Source organism: Cibotium barometz, chromosome 20, assembly GCF_041138505.1.
Source record: "Cibotium barometz isolate CiBa-2024 chromosome 20, ASM4113850v1, whole genome shotgun sequence".
In the NCBI taxonomy this organism is placed as follows: Eukaryota; Viridiplantae; Streptophyta; class Polypodiopsida; order Cyatheales; family Cibotiaceae; genus Cibotium; species Cibotium barometz.
The window spans coordinates 15511696-15528685 of record NC_141065.1 but is presented as its reverse complement, the minus strand read 5'-3'; the positions used below and the strand labels follow the sequence as shown (position 1 = coordinate 15528685).

The 16990-nt window shown below is 38.2% G+C and overlaps 1 protein-coding gene across 1 annotated transcript; it reads right to left on the bottom strand.

Annotated features, from left to right (window-relative positions):
• Positions 1–7151: 7151 nt before the first annotated feature.
• Positions 7152–15090, bottom strand: LOC147627574 (NADP-dependent glyceraldehyde-3-phosphate dehydrogenase). Its single transcript, XM_086814487.1, has 11 exons — positions 14906–15090; positions 14585–14770; positions 12842–13035; positions 11836–11964; positions 11501–11620; positions 11269–11405; positions 10949–11104; positions 10643–10853; positions 10245–10412; positions 9940–10056; positions 7152–7531 (listed from the first exon to the last, which is right to left on the bottom strand). The coding sequence occupies exons 2-11, from the start codon at positions 14727–14729 to the stop codon at positions 7418–7420; spliced, it is 1491 nt and encodes a 496-aa protein (XP_086670613.1). The 5' UTR covers positions 14730–14770; positions 14906–15090; the 3' UTR covers positions 7152–7417.
• Positions 15091–16990: the final 1900 nt, after the last annotated feature.

The following is a 16990-nucleotide window of genomic DNA, read 5'->3' as shown; positions in this document are numbered from 1 at the left end:
TACTCGGGTTAGATACCCTCTTGATAAGTTGAGATATGATGGATATACAACCCATCACTATGCTTACATGGTTAAAGCAATAAAAGAGATAGAGTCCCACCTTTTTTGAGCAGGCACTTAGAAATAAAAAAATGGAAAGATCCCATGGTTAAAGAGATGGCAGCATTGGATACAAATGCAACATGGGAATTAGTGCCTTTGCTTATTAAGGTGAGAAGGCAATCAAATGTAAGTGAGTGTACAAGGTTAAGAATAACTCAGATGGATTTGTCAACATGTAAAATACAAGACTAGTTGCCCCAAGGGTATGCATAAACATATAGCATTGACAACTCGATTTCGAGGATGGCAACCGTGAGAGATGTCATTATTATGGCCACAACGAAGGGATGGTCTTTATATCAAATGGATGTAAAGAGTGGGTTCTTGCATGGTGATTTTCAAGAAGAAGTTGACATTATGCAACCACCAAGTTATGAGAGTGATGCACATCCAGATTTTATGTGTAGGCTATGTAAAGCCTTGTATGGCTTGAAGCAGGCACCCACCAGAGCACCCACCAGAGCATGGTCAAATAAGATCAAGGAGTATCTTGTTACAATTGGATTTCAGATATCTAATGTGAAGATTTTTTTTACTATATGTAAAAAATATAGATAGAGGAATCATGTTGTTAGCCATTTATGTGAATGACTTGATCACTATTGATAGTGACAGTTATAGTGTGATGCTAACATACATGATGTCAGGATATTTTGAAATAGAATTTTTAGATGAAAGAATTGGGTGAGTTGCCATACTTGGTGAGCCACTTGATAGCATTTTGTTGTTATAGAGGTAGCATGTCTTGGCTTGAACATATTGTCCAAGTGTGGTATACAAGTTGGAAGTCTATTTCAGTGCCATCAGAGTAGAACACTAAGATTTTCACAGATATAAGTGAGATTTTGGAGGATCCCACTATATACAGGTGCACATTGGGTAGCTTGATCTACGCGACCATTACTAGGCCATATTGGGTGAGTTAGTTTATGTAGGCCCCCAGGAAGCCACACTTGGATGTGGCTAGATAGATTCTCGTATACATAAAGTCCATTGCTGATTATGGACTTTTCTATGAGGCTACACAGAGATACATGTACATGGGTATAAAGATGCTAAAGCGTCAAAACATGAGATCTACCATCAACTTTATGTTTTCTTTTGGGAGCGCTGCTATATGAGATAGAGTAGTAAGAAATAGCCGATAATTGCCTTGCCAAGTATAGAGGTAGAGTACATGAGTGCTACTATGGCAACTCATCAAGTAGCTTAGATTTAGAAGCTACTTGGTGATATAGGTGAGCCGGTGGATAGAGATGTTATTATTTATTTGTGATGACTGGCATCCTTGTCTAATCTAGGCCAATGAAACCACTGGCCATAAAGGGATGAGTGAAGGCCACAACCTTTCGAAACTTTTTGCCATACAACTAGCTAGTAACCTAGTATATCAAGCTAAGATGAAGCACATTGAGGTGAAATATAATTTTGTGAGGGAGAAGGTTCTAGTCAAGTGATGTGGATTTGGTATAGGCTGACATCTTCATGAAGGTATTGGGTACAAAAAGAAGCTCCACATGTTCAGGAGCTTACATGGAGTGTATTGTGTGTGGAGTTGAGCTCGAGGGGGAGTGTTAAGATATCGAGCTCAACTAGTGCTATAGACATTGGTAATCCACGTGGGTGATAGCTTTCACACTTATGCCATTGGTTGGGTTGGTGAAATTATGAGGTGATAGACCACCAACGGTTTACATGCTATGTGATAGCCACTTTGGTGTACTAGAGTTATGGCATAGTTATAGGGCCAGCTTATATGGTCGAGTTCACACTATGGACCGACCTTTATATGTTATAGTAGGAGATTACTTTCCCTTATAGTATGTACTCTTATCTCTTTATGTTATGGTTATAGAGAAGAGAAGAGATGTAGCAAAAAATTAAGCTATTCATCTCTCTTGTGTGCTTGTCTCCTCTTGTGTATGTGTGTTTTCTTACAAGAACCTCAAGCTCATCATCTCCCCTACATTCTTCTAACTTCTTTTTACATAGTCTTAATTTGAACAAAAATAACAACGTTTTTCTATTTGCACCTCATGAATTGCATCTTGTAAATTCTCTTTCCTTCTCTTTTAATGAGCTTGGAATCCTTCATGTACCCTTTTGCAAGTTGTCTACCTCTTGCCTCACTACTCATGTACCCTTTTGCAGATTGTAAATTCTCTTTCCTTCTCTTTTAATGAGCTTGAGAGCTCCATGTACCTTTTTGCAAGTTGTCTAACTCTTGCCTCACTACTCTTTGTACACTTGGTCATAAGCCTCACTATTCTACCCCAACAAGCCATTATAACCCTCACATATATATTTAATAAAACTAGTCAATTTTGGAGGTTGACAAGTGAGAGAATCGGATGGATACATTGCATTCGCAACCCAAAGCTCAATATTTTTTCTTCCCTGCATTTTTGTGTCATTGCATTACCGATTTTTATGGGAAACCTACTTCTATTGTTTTATAAAAAGGACCAAGTTTGGAAGTGTATGTTCTTTTTTTGTATAACATAACAACATTCCATAAACATATTAGAGTAATACAAAAACGCATAACAATAAAGAGAAATATTAAAAACATATACAATAAGCATTACATTTTTCCTCAATAATAAAAGGTTACTATCCACATCATATTAAACATATTAGAGTAATACAAAAAACATATATAACAATAAAGAGAAATATAGAAAACACATAACAATAAGCATTACATTCTTTCCTCAACAATAAAAGATTACTATCTACAACATATTAAATCTTTAAAAAATAAAAATAAACTAAACAATCTACCTTCAATTGCACAAAATCAATAAACATACCTCTATATTTTTTATTTCTTTCTTGAGGCACTGTAGACCAGATAAGAGGAGCAGATTGTCACTAGTTGATGTGCTTCACTTGTTCCTTGCACAGAAAGACCAATGAAGGAAAAAGACGATTTTTGAGTTCCATTTGAAAATGAAACCAAAAAATCAAGACACCTTGCATTGTCCTATTGCATCTTTTCAAAATCATATTTTGTACTCTTGATTCTGAAGATCTTTCAAGCATTAATGCTTGGAAAGGAGAGAAAATGAGGACATTGAGTTAAAAATTTGATGCTAACGAGATGTTAAGAGAAACCAAAAGACTCAACATGAAAATTTAAATTTATTCTCCACATGGGATGGAAACTGATTTAGGCAAAAATATTCAAGGAAAATTGGGGAAATTCTACAAAAACACTCTAGAAGCATAAAGACAAGTGTTGATAAAAATACATTTAAAATTTAAAATTCTAAACATCAAATTTTCAAATATTCTACTTGCATAAGAACAAGAAGCTCAAATCCGCCTTAGGAGGTTAGTTTGAGGTGTCACATCTGTATGTTTTTGGTTGACATAAAAAAGTACTTTTAAAGCTTTTCAAATTTTGATTAGATTTGGATAATTCTTTGGAATTGAACATTGTCATAAAATAAAAAATTGGCTTAATCTATTTGAATATTATCTAAATGTGATTAGGTTTTAAAGATATAATAATATCTTATTTTATGTTTAGTAGGTGTTAAAAAATAGAGTATTAAGGAGTCTCACACATCCATTTTCAACTCCTTCTTTGGTCATTTTACTATTGGAATCATTGAAAATAAAGTGTTGTGAAAGGTATGTAAAAAAAATTTATCTCTTTGTATTACGAGTGAAAGAGTTTGTAATGATTAAGTGCATAATACGTTTTTCTATCATCTTGTAAAATATGGGATTCTTTTTCTCTATAGGGAGATATTCAACATTATAACTTTAAAGCTATATTATGGTAGCATTGTTGATATGTTCGAAACCAAAGATAAATTTGTCTAAGGGTCTTTTCTAATGTTATATTAAGAAATGTCTTTTACTTTTCTTAGAGGTTTCTTTCTTTTTACATACCATTTTTAAAGGTTTCTTGATAATATCTTACTTTTATCTACTATAACCGAAGGAATTCAAGAACCATTAATCACTTCATGGAGGTTTCAAATAAGAAATATGAAGAAGGAAGAGTGAATTTCAGAATCTTATAGTAAGTTCTTACAACATTTGGGGCACATTTAAGTCCAAATACATCAAGCATTGGAAAGGGAGAATCTTAATTTTTCAACGTCGAAGTGATGATAGACGTAATGTAGTGGAGGTTCTTATTCAACCTATCTAAATGCACAAAGATATCCACTTGCATCCTACCTAATAAATTTTAAGACACAAATGGGTATATATATCATCTATTTTTCAATCAATAATTAATCATGTGTTTGAATTGTTTGTGTAATATGTGTTTTACATTTTGTAGCTTTGTATCTTTAATTGAAGAATGGAAACCCTACATAGTGTTTGACCCACAAAATGACTATTTTTCATGCTCAAATTGGAACTCTAGTATATGAGAATAAGAATGTAAGGGTATTGGCTTCCCAACATATCTTTTCTATGATTCATTATATATTGAAGAAATAATTGCGGCACAATGTAGCAAGTTTCACTTTTATCATTTTTTAGTCTTGAGCGGACTATCACAAAACCCTACATAAATGTTTGTTTTGTTCCATTTGGGAGCCAAGAGTCTGAGCCCAAGAGCTCAACTGGATGATAAGATATTTGTAGAATAAACAAGACTCTTGTTTGTCCATTATTGACATCATAGAAGATTATTTGGTTTTCTTTAAAAAAAGCTTTATCAATGTGTAAGCCAAACTAGGTCTTTGATATGTTGGTCGTATTTTTGTTTTCGTAAATTCTCTTTTTTTTATTGTAAATGCTAAAGTATTGAACCTTGTTGGGTTAAATTATTTCATTGTAGCAAATCTTTAAGAAAGATTTGTAGCCCGAGAGAGAGAGAGAGAGAGAGAGAGAGAGAGAGAGAGAGAGAGAGAGAGAGAGAGAGAGAGAGAGAGAGAGAGAGAGAGAGATTTTATTATGTATATTTACTTATTTAATCGTTAATTACACTTCTTAATTAACTATCAATGTGTGGCATGCAGTCATTACCAAAAGATTTATACTAGAATGACAAGGCAAACAAGTCTTCTCCTTTTTATGGCATTTTGGTAGGCTACGTGCTTGACTATGAGCTATGCACATCTTTCTTGGGTTTGTTGGAAAAGTTAAGGATTGTACTACAAAGGGATTAGAGTATGCTCTTTTTGCCTTTTTGGATGGATATAATCTTGATCCTTCAAAGCTAGCTGGCTCTGGAATAGATGGTGCAAGTGTTATGACTGGGCTTGCAACATTAATGCATAAAAGAAGTTCTTTTATGATTGCTATACATTGTGTTTCACATAGGACACATTTGTGCATGTCTGTTGTGATGTCTTTACAAGAGCTACAGACGCCAAGTTTATTGACTCCATATTAAATGAGATTACTAGGATGTTCAAGAAAAGCACTAAGAGGAATACAAGGTTAATGCAACTTGAAGAAGAGTTAGATTGTCCGCATCTTAGAATGGAGAAAATTCATAAGCTAAGATGGCTCAATAGACACAAAGTTGTGGTAAAGGTATGTGAGGTCTTGGAGCCTTTTCTTTTATGCATTAAAGAAGAGAATGTAAGGCTATACAAAATGGTTGCAAATTTCAAGTTTTTTTAAACATGTTGCACTTTTTGGTTGATATACTTTATCACTAAGCTACTCTATCTCTTGTTTTCTAAAAAAGCTTTGTTGATGTGACAAACATCCCTAGTTTGATAGGCTCCACAATTGCAATGTTGGATGTGGAGTTTGCTATTGCTTCTCTGGATATCAATGTGAATATTCAAGGACATGCTGGTTTTGGATATTAATCTATACCAAAGTTTGGTGGACAACATGGTTGGTTGTGGACATTATGAAAAGCAATGAAGGGAGATATGTAATATGGTGTTTAGATAGAAAGGTGTGCAATTGGTAGTGATTTAGCACAAGCTCTTCATTTTCAAACACAATTATACTTTGAAGTTAAATCACAATTACAAATGAGATTTGTTGATTCGTCCATTTTGTTGATTTTTAATATCCTTGCTGCTCTTGGATTTCCTTCTTCCAAAGAGTTGAAGAGCTATGGGGCACTTGAGTTAGATGCATTGGTTAATTGTTATGGGAATACTATCACTTTACAGCACTCAGATTGAAAGATCTTTAAGAAAGGAGTTCCATGTCTTCAAGGTACAAGAAGGCATATCTGTTTGGATTTCCTTCTTCCAAAGAGTTGAAGAGCTATGGGGCACTTGAGTTAGATGCATTGGTTAATTGTTATGGGAATACTATCACTTTACAACAGCACTCAGATTGAAAGATCTTTAAGAAAGGAGTTCCATGTCTTCAAGGTACAAGAAGGCATATCTGTTTGGAAAGGGAAATCTCTCAAAGGCACAGCGTTTGATTGGTAGAAATGAAGTGTGAAATATCCTACCTTACTTTGGAACAAGTTACAGTGTTGCAATATTGTACCACTGCAGTATGTGAAAGAGGTTTCACTGTGTAAAACATCATAAAAAACATATGTGAAAGAGGTTTCAATGTGTAAAACATCATTATAAACATGTTAGGACACTGTCTTGGAGACTAAAAGTATGGATATTCTCATGCAAATAGCAATTGAAAATTCACCACTCATGAGTTTTGATTGACATTAGATTGTGGAGTGCTAGAGTAAAGACATCAAGACATGTTTTTAGATTGAATGTAACCTTTCATTATGATGTTTTGAATTTAAAAGTTCTGAAGTATGTAAGATTTAAGTTTTTGAAACTTAGGCCTCAAATATATATCACCGAAATTACTAATTATTTTTAGATTTGTATTTTTGAAAGTTTTATATTAGGTAAATTTAAGTTTTTATGAATTTTTTAGTTTAGAAGTGACGTATTATTTCATCACATTTCAATAGCTTTTTTAATTTCTAATTTTTACCAAATTTTTTCAACATTTAAACCCAATTAGATATATGTTGCATTATTTTGGATTTTCCGTGAATAACATTACCTTTGACACTAGTGGCTTGCCTATGACAAAAATTATAGAATATGTTTGTTTACACATGTACTCAAAAAATCGTGTTTGAAGAAAACTTGTATCAATTAAGAGGAAAACTGTTACTTCCAAAACTTTATTTCCAGGGAACTGTTTGTGAGATTTCAAAATGCATTACCAACACTCAAAGCTGTCAAGGCTTCTTATAGGTACAAATTGAGCGAGGAGACTGGGATTATACATATCCTCCTATCATCTACTAGAGAACTAAAGGTATACCTGCCTAGCCTTCCCCATGTATGAAGATACAGGGATACCGAGGCCTGTGCAAAGATAGCAATGTAGCAGAGGCCTAGCCCATTGTGTATGAAGGACCAGGGAGATTGATCACTGTACTTTTCACCTTTGTCATCATGTTGATGCTGTTTGTAATCCCCTGAGAGCCGATTCCGCTGTCACGAAGACCCTGGCCCATCACAAGTAAATAAACTGGCATGTCAGCACTAACTTGGCAAAATTAGCTGAAGGGCCCTCATCCCTACAACTGCCACCCAAGAAGGGAGATCCATCTAGTAAATCACCTACTGCCATCTAACGCCCTGCCAGTCAGCCATTGTAGGCTCTGTTTGGGCAGGAGCCTGAAGGAGTCATCTCCATGGTGCCTTCAGATGTTTATCAAAGAGAGAGAGAGAGAGATGTTAAGTATGAACATGCACTCATCCATAACCAACTTACACCAACTCATCCAGCTATATATATATATATATACACAAGCACCCTTTGTACAAACATATCGAGCTAATACTTTATATTATTCCTGTAGTTCTTGATGTTAATTGTCTTATTGCTCTGTTCCTCCACATGTACAGTAGCTATAGCTGCCCTCTACACCTTTACACCTTTCTGAAGCAGCCCCCTCCTCCAACGAGGGGGGCCCCTTGCTCCTGTCTGCAGCACATGCCTCCCTCTACATCGGAGGGAGGCCCCTCCTGAGACAGGGGTCTTATGATGGACCGGAAGACACCAAAACAAATTGCCCTAGCATAACTAGGCCCAAAAAGGTTTATGCCCCCTTCCCCAATGGGAGGCCTTTGGGAACCCTTCTGTTGCAAATCACTTGCCCAATACATCTCTGCAGCATCCATACCTGCACAAGCAGAGGCCATCAATCAAACGCCCGTCTCTGCGGCGCCAACTCCTGCTCAACCCTGAAGCATCTGAATCCTCCCACAGAGGAGGGCCCTTGCTTGTTTCTGCACAACCAGGCCCCTCGCACGAAGGGAGACCTGAGGCCACCACCTTCTACAGAGAAGCAACCCCCTTTCATCTATGGAGCCCACCACCTTCTACAGAGAAGCAACCCCCTTTTATCAACGCTAGGAGGTTCCGTCGATTGTTCTAGCAGTGTCTGGCCTTGTCTGTTGCAGCACAGGCCCCCTCCCACAAAGGAGGGCCCTTGTCAGTTCCTGGTGTAACCCTTGCCCTCTTCCACAAATGGGGGCCTACACTCAGCTGTACCAAAGCACCTGCCTCCCGCGGGCATGGGGCGCCCCGGGGGGGGGGGGGGGGGGGGGGGTGTCGATGTGTCAGCGGATTCATGGAAGCCGATGATCAGGGCCCTCTGAAGTGAGCCACCGATGATCTAGGGAAGTGAAGGCTTCCCTGGCATTGGCCAAACTCTGGTAAGTGCCATGGCTCCTGCTCAAGACCCTCTTCACAGAGGGTCTTCGGGGTTGGCTTGGAGGAGGAGTAATCACAATCAGACCGGGGCCAGGTGTGGGCCACGTGGTCCTGATCCTCTCCTCCATAAAGCTCCACTCCGCTCTAGCCCTGCGGTACGCCTGCTCTGTGCTCCATCCATTGCAATAAAGGTATCAGAGGAAGGGCCTCAAAGGGACAGTGACTGCCACATGGAGGAACACATAGAGTATCATCTCTAAGCTCGGGGCATCAATGTCTCCATCCTGACATCAGAGGCAGGAGCCTGCTAGCTCCATGTGGGCCAGGGCCCAAAGGTGGGTGACGATATCGACTAGACAACTATCTCCCAGATGCTAAGCTAGGGAGACCGCCTGGGAGTGAATGGCAGAGACTACTCGCAATCTCACTCCCTGCTGGGAGATGCTGAGAGGGAAAGAGAGGACCACTGCTCCACTGCCCCGAGTATGGTGGAAGGCCACGCAAACGTGGAGTGGCGCCGCAATCTCTGAGAACTCTCCGGCCTCAATAGGAAGGCATTTGAGGAGGCCATAGTCAACATGCACCCCCCCGGGGGGGGATCTCAATTCTGTTTTGCTCGTGTCTCCGCCGACAGACTGAAGACACGACGCCCACTGCCACACACAAAGATGAAGCTGCTGCTGGTAGCTTCTCCAGCATCTCCAACCCAGACTTCATGCTTCTCCGACATCTCCAACCCAAACTTCATTCATTTTGTACGTTATCAAACTTCACTTTGATCCAAGATAATGTAACACTCATGCATATACATTCACGCATACTGTATACAATCATAGCATTTTTGCATAATCCTTCGCAAACCCACTGCTCGGTTTTGGAAAGGGGGAATGTTACAGTGTGATTTCAACCATGTACACACACGCACTCATGTATTCACACATGCACTCATCCATACAGACACTTGTCCTATGAAAGGCAGTTGCCTTGTAACCAAATCATCCAGCTATATATATACACATGCACCGTTTGTACAAACATATATCGAGTTAATATAGATAATCTTCCTGTAGTTCTTGGGGTTAATCATCTTCTTGCTCTGTTCCTCTGCGTGTACAGCAGCTATGGCTGCTCTCTAACCAGTTCTAGCACAATCTCTCACATTACAGCAAAAAGGTAATAAAGATGAGCTTGTACCTGGAAAGGGAAGTGGTCGGGACCACGGGCAGGAGCAGAATTGATTTGCACCGTCCCAGTCTCCATTGCATCACTGATCATGATTGCTTTGTTGATATCTCTGGTGAATACACATCCCTGAAAAAAACATCACTGTGTTAATAAAACCAAACAGCTGCTGAATTTTCTCAATAATGACTTTTGTTCCTGCTAGTGTTTAGGGCCCAAGCCTTACAAGGGGTGACAAGGAGTTGATACATGTGAATGCTATGGAACTAATTGAATGAACCAAATGTGAAAGCATGTCCTTGATACTCAAATCATACCTGCAGAGCAAAATTACTTGCATTGCAATGATGAATCCCCTCCTCCACGCTATTGATCCTGATGACTGGCAACACTGGTCCAAAAGGTTCTTCCCAGGCAATCCTCATGTCAGGTCGTACATGATCAAGGAGCAGAGGCCAAATCAGGTTCCCTTCTCTTTTATATTCCTACAGAGTTTTTGTGACAGCAAAAAACAGCAGAGTTTCAGACAAGTATAAAAACTTCTTCAGGGAAATGAGAGAGAGAGAGAGAGGATTGGTCATATACTGAACAAGACATGGTACATGGGCAAGAAGAGTGGGCACTGGGTGTGGTGTATATGTGCATGGGGGTGTGGCCATGGCCATGCTTGGGCATTCGTGTGTGCATGTGCATGAGCAGGATAGCTGATTACTACCTGACAAAATGTGGCACCTTTTTCCTTGGCATCCAACACCAGACCTTCAATGAACTTGGCTGATGACTCGCTGACAACGGCAGTTATATCACAGTCATTTTCTGGTGCACCAACCGTCAGTTTGCTAACCTTGGCTACAACCTTCTGAACTAATGTGTCTGCTACAGCTTCCATGACTAAGACAACTTTGACGGCAGTACATCGCTGGCCACTGTCAAGTCAAGAACAAACACCCATGAGGACAAGAACAAAGAATCCAGCCCAAACCATGTTGATGTGAAGATAGCATGTGTACATTAATTGTACCTGTATGAGAAGCCACCTTTGACAATATTTGCTGCTGCAAGATCGAGATCAGCATCCTCGAGCACAATGCAAGCATCCTTGCCACCAAGCTCCATCTGTAGGGGGACCATGCCCGCCTTCTTTGAGATGGCAATGCCAGTATCACCTCCCGTGAAACTGTCAAAAAAGCAAGCTAATAAGGTTTTGCTTTCAAGTAACCCAAGATAAGAAAGGTTTTAATGACCACTACTTCCTGCATGCCTCGGGAGCCATGGCATTCAAGAGAGAGTCATAAGACAAACAGTCTTGTGAATTGTCAACACTGTAAGCTGCTACCATACCTTATACAGTTGACCCCTGGGTGCATAGTGAGAAAATCCCCAATTTCTGAGCCTTTTCCGGTGATGCAACTGATGAGTCCCTTGGGAAATCCCGCTAAATGGAAGCAGTGGACCATGTGAAGCCCAGCAACAGCCCCCTATCAGACAGGTTATTCCAAATACAATAAGATCAAGAGCATTTACTACGCATATGAACTTCATCACAGAACAGAAACAACAGACACAAACTCACTTGAGTGGGGGGCTTCAGCACAACAGAATTTCCTGCTATGAGAGCAGGGGCAATCTTTGACACTGCCAAATTAACGGGGTAGTTGAATGGAGGGATGGCAAGCACCACCCCTAAAGGAATCTGTACAGTCCTCCAAACAAGTATGGAGTCATTACATGAAACCAAAGCAGCAAAAATATCATTCAAAAGGTGAACATCAACCCTTACTCCTGTATATTTCATCCATACTTCAAATAAGCGAAGTCTACCACAATTTGAAAGCAAAGATGTGTAAAATGAGCCGCCCAATTCTCCCTCATAAAGTGGTCATTGTCAATAAAAAAGAGAGGCAGCACCTTGGAGGCGAGGCATAGTTTGTTCCTCTCATTTCCGGGAAAACTGTCCGAAACAAGTAGCTTGCCTTCAGACAAGAGCCTTACTCCTTCCTCTGCACAGTAAGATATAAGATCCCCGGATCGGACCACCTGTCGTAGGCACAAGCGCAATACATCAGATCCAGAGATTTAAGATCACAGAGGAACATGGTTCAAGTAGTGCCAACACTGACATTAACACTAACTACATGAAAAGATATGAGATGGGACCACATCACATTTTGTCCATCATATTTTGCACGTGCATACTTCTGCGTTGTGTTACTTCTGCATTGTGTTAATCAGCTGGGCTACACAAAGTGACACTGGTGATCATGATCATGATCATAATGACTATAGCATTTAATTCAATTTTCGAGTGAAGACATTGAAATTGACATTACAGGAAAGATAATAGGATGGTTACAACATTGCAGTCATTTATTATGCTTTGAGCATGTTACAAGCTTCCTCATTGTGCTATTGGGTCACACAGGGTCACGCAGTTGCACATGACCCTTGGGACACACAGGGTCACACGGTTGCACATGACCCTTGGGACACATAGGCTCACACAGTTGCACATGACCCTGGGGACAAGACATCATCTCACATAACCATAGAACATGCTTGCACATGACACTCGTGCATCAAAATGATCCATTTAGCCATAAGACATGCCAGCACATGATGCTGAGGTGTAGCCAGCATCTCATGTAACATGCTTGCATATGATGCTTAGGCGTAGCTACCAACTCATATACCCATGAGACATGCTTGCACGTGACACTTGGGCGCAGCCATCATCTCATATAATAGAATGCATGCGCCGCGCTTAGGCACAGGCCATGACCAAAAATATGCCTGAAAATGAATGGTAGGCATAGACATTATCTCATGTAGCAATGAGACTGAGGAAAATCCATGTCATTCAAATTTCAATGAAAATGTTTGGATCCAGTTATGGGTTCATAAGGTAAGATTCGACCTCCGTTACTGCATCTTTACTGGGCTTTGCAATTTCCTTGACAAGGCACTCTGCTATAGGGTCTTTATACTGCTTCAGGATGGCTGCTGCTTTGTGCAATGCCTCAGCTCTTTTCCATAGTGGTACTTTTGCCCACAACTTCTGTGCTGCTTTGGCACTTTCAAGAGCTTTATTGACCTCTTCTTGTGTGCAAGCTGCAAAATTCAACAAAAAAAGATACAAACATTTACAGAAGAAGTGATTATCTGTCTCTTATTTATGTACCTTAACTAGAGGCGCTAAAAGGTGTATGTATATCTGCAGAAACTGAAAAATTTACGGACAAAAGCCTCTAGACTAGACCTAGATTCCTTGATGAGGACTAAGGGAATTGATCATGAAAGTGTGTGGGGGTGTGTGCGTGCGCGCATACATATTTCCGTTTACATATATTGTGTGAATGTATATATATACACACTTTCATTACATATACATATATGTGTATATATACGTGTATACATACATACATACATACATACATATATATATATATATACATATATATATATATGTGTATATATACGTGTATACATACATACATACATACATACATACATACATATATATATATACATATATATATATGTATATATATATATATATATATATACGTGTATACATACATACATACATACATACATACATACATACATATATACATACATATATATATATATATATATATATATATATGTATGTATGTATGTATGTATGTATATTACATACATATATATATATATACATATATATATATGTATATTACATACATATATATATATGTATATATGTATGTATGTATGTATGTATATATATATATATACATATGTATATATATATATGTATGTATGTATATACATATATATATATGTATATTACATACATATATATACATATATATATATATATATATATATATGTATGTATGTATGTATGTATGTATGTATGATACATACATACATACATACATACATACATACATATGTATATATATGTATGTATGTATGTATGTATGTATGTACGTATGTACATACATACATATATATATATATATATATATATATATGTATGTATGTATGTATGTATGTATGTATGTATGATACATATGATACATACATACATACATACATATATATGTATGTATGTATGTATGTATCATACATACATACATACATACATATATGTATGTATGTATGTATCATACATACATACATACATACATACATACATATATATATATATATATATGTATGTATGTATGTATGTATGTATGTATGTATATGTATGTATGTATGTATGTGTGTGTGTGTGTGTGTGTGTGTGTATGTATGTATGTATGTATGTATGTATGTATGCACATAATATCAATGTGTATATACATACATACATACAAAATACATATACATATACATATACAATGGCTTTGGCATCAACCAAAAAATATATATATGATAGGAAACCCTTTTTTATTAGGTCTCTTTACAGGTTATATTGTTTATCAGCTACCAATTCGTCTGCTGGTGTGTGTGTGTGTGCGCGTGTTTTACAAAAACCATGTGTACAAGATTATTCTTTTTCCAAAGATGTTTATCTTTCAAAAGGAGGCCCCGGGGACTTTAGAATCTTGTAAACATGAAATGATAATAATGATCATGGTTATGGAAGTACGTAAGTTAGACCTGTTACTCTACGGAGACATGGACAAACCTTGAACTTTGTATTGAGGCTGGCGTGTGGCAGGGTTTGTGATGGTCACAGACTTGCCAGAGCCAGAGACTCTCCACTCTCCATCAGCGTAGTATTTGTACACATCTTTGTCGATAATATCGTGAAATGCACCTGAGCCAGCCATGGCGATTACGCTAACTGTTGGCAAGAGCGAGACAGAAGAGGCTGGAAAATCAAATCAAAGCAAAGCTTAGAGACAGTATATTTGCACACAGGAGTGGTCCCTATGAAAAATAGAATTCACGGAAAATTAAAGCCAGTATAGGATTACACCATAGCAAAGACAGAAGCAGATCTTACAATTGAGTGAGGAGCAGGTTCGAAGTCGAGAGTTGGAGGAAGGCAAGATCCACTTCGAAGCTCAGGAGAAGGGAAGATGCTTGGAATGTGCTGAGAAACGATAATGCATGGGAATAAGGTGATAAACCCGGGTACTTAGAGGTAAAGCCTTAAATATGATTGGTCAAAAAAATTTGTCCCGCAAGGACGAGTCCTCTTCTTTTTATATTCGACGAGCCAGTAGCTGCCACGTGCAGCTCCATTCTTGGCCGCTTCCTTGACGTGGCTTCCTCTGCCCAATCACACACTTTCTCATTTTCCAGACCTTACCCTGCCAGTTAGACTCGTGGTTATCGTTGCGCCACGTCAGCTTTGAAAACGCCTCTCGAGTCCCAACTTTTTCCATCCAAATGTGTGGCAGGAAATCTGCAGCAGTAATTGACCCTTTTATAAATGTTGTTGTTGCAGTAGGCACACCATAGAATTAGAACACACCAATCAAAATAACGAGATGTCCTCACCTTTGCCGGTTTTTCTCTACATTAAAAAACTAAATTTTTGAAAACTTTAAGAAAAGCAAAAATTTCAACAGTTTTTCCACAATTACCCTTGAAAAGTGTACTAGAGTAGAGTGAGCCTTGAAAAGTGTACTAGAGTAGAGTCTACAAGAGGGTTTTTTTCTAACATGGGGATTTAAAAAAACTGCATTCTAGTGTATTTGTACCAGCCAGAATTAAGAAAAACCGACTGAGATATGAAGTAGTCCTTATTTTAGGGAATGATTTTTCATATATTTTAGTTATAAAACCCGCATATTGTAAAGATTTTGAAACAAAAACTGGATAGATTTAAGATTTGTCCTTATTTTGATTGGTTGAAAAATATGTTTTTTAAAAGCATTGCATGCATGTTTACTTTATTCAAAACATGGTCGATGAGAAATGTTGGAGATGGCCAGGTTGAAGCAAAAAATTGAGGTTTACTCTATTGCATGCATGTTTACTTTATTCAAAACATGGTCGATGAGAAATGTTGGAGATGGCCAGGTTGAAGCAAAAAATTGAGGTTTACTCTATTGAAATATACCTAACAATTTTACACACTTGAATTCGCCAAAGTTTAAAAGGGTTTTTCTAAGAGAGTAATTGTATTTTATATAGTACCACAAATGCCTGCATGTCGACATGCAAGGGATTGCCACTCGCACTAAATTCCACTGGCAAATTTAAAAATTGTTGCCTAATCTATTTACAAAGGAACAAAAAAATGTGTGAAGAAATATTGAGCTCTTGAAATCTTGATTTAATTGAGCTTAGCGTTAATCATGCTTGTGAATGTGCATAAATTAAGCTATTTTAATCGCACACAAAAGTTCAAGAATGAATCCTTAGTCCTTGTCCAAAAGGTGGTTTGAATAAATCTTGCAAGGGGAAAAATCAAGTACCATGGAAGTTTTGATAAAACTATTGATTTTGATTAATAAGCTAATTAACTTTTAAGTTGGAAATTTGGACCATTGGGGAGGAAGCCTTAATTGGTCTTACACCCCCCATATGCTTGAGTAGTATGCCAAAGGCAACCCTTGGTAGTATAGTGAATAATATAATAAAGGAGATAATCCCATCCCAAAATGCGTACTAAATCTTTTCACCAAGGCATAATCTACACCCCGATTAATGTTAAATCTTCACGTGGATTATGGATCTTCTTTGCATAGATTATACATCTTTCTTTGTGTAGATTGTGTTAGCTTGGTTAGCTTGGAAGTCCCTACCCTACAAACAGGGACTTTTTACCCTACACATAAGGGAAAAAACCCCTGTGCTGGCACAGGTTTTTCCCCATGTGAACACGCTCTTATGTGTTAGCCACATCTGCCCTATGGCTAGGGCTTCTATTTGTACTCTTGTACTCCACTCATTTCTTATCATTATCATCGAGTACTTTCCAGGTTCATTCTAGTCTCTCTTATTCTTTGAGCTCGATTTGACTCTGTGTGTGTGTGTGTGTGTGTGTGTGTGTGTGTGTGTGTGTGTGTGTGTGTGCAGAGCATCTTCTCTCTCATCCAACATTGTTATCAGAGCTAAGGTTTACGACCTCGGTTTC

Excerpts from the sequence above, each read along its gene's own strand:
- LOC147627574 (XM_086814487.1), bottom strand. The coding sequence starts at position 14,729 with ATGGCTGGCTCAGGTGCATTTCACGATATTATCGACAAAGATGTGTAC. Across the intron at positions 11,105-11,268 it reads CCAGGGGTCAACTGTATAAG|TTTCACGGGAGGTGATACTG; the intron begins GTATGGTAGCAG and ends CTTTTTTGACAG. Across the intron at positions 10,413-10,642 it reads AAGGTGCCACATTTTGTCAG|GAATATAAAAGAGAAGGGAA; the intron begins GTAGTAATCAGC and ends AAAACTCTGTAG.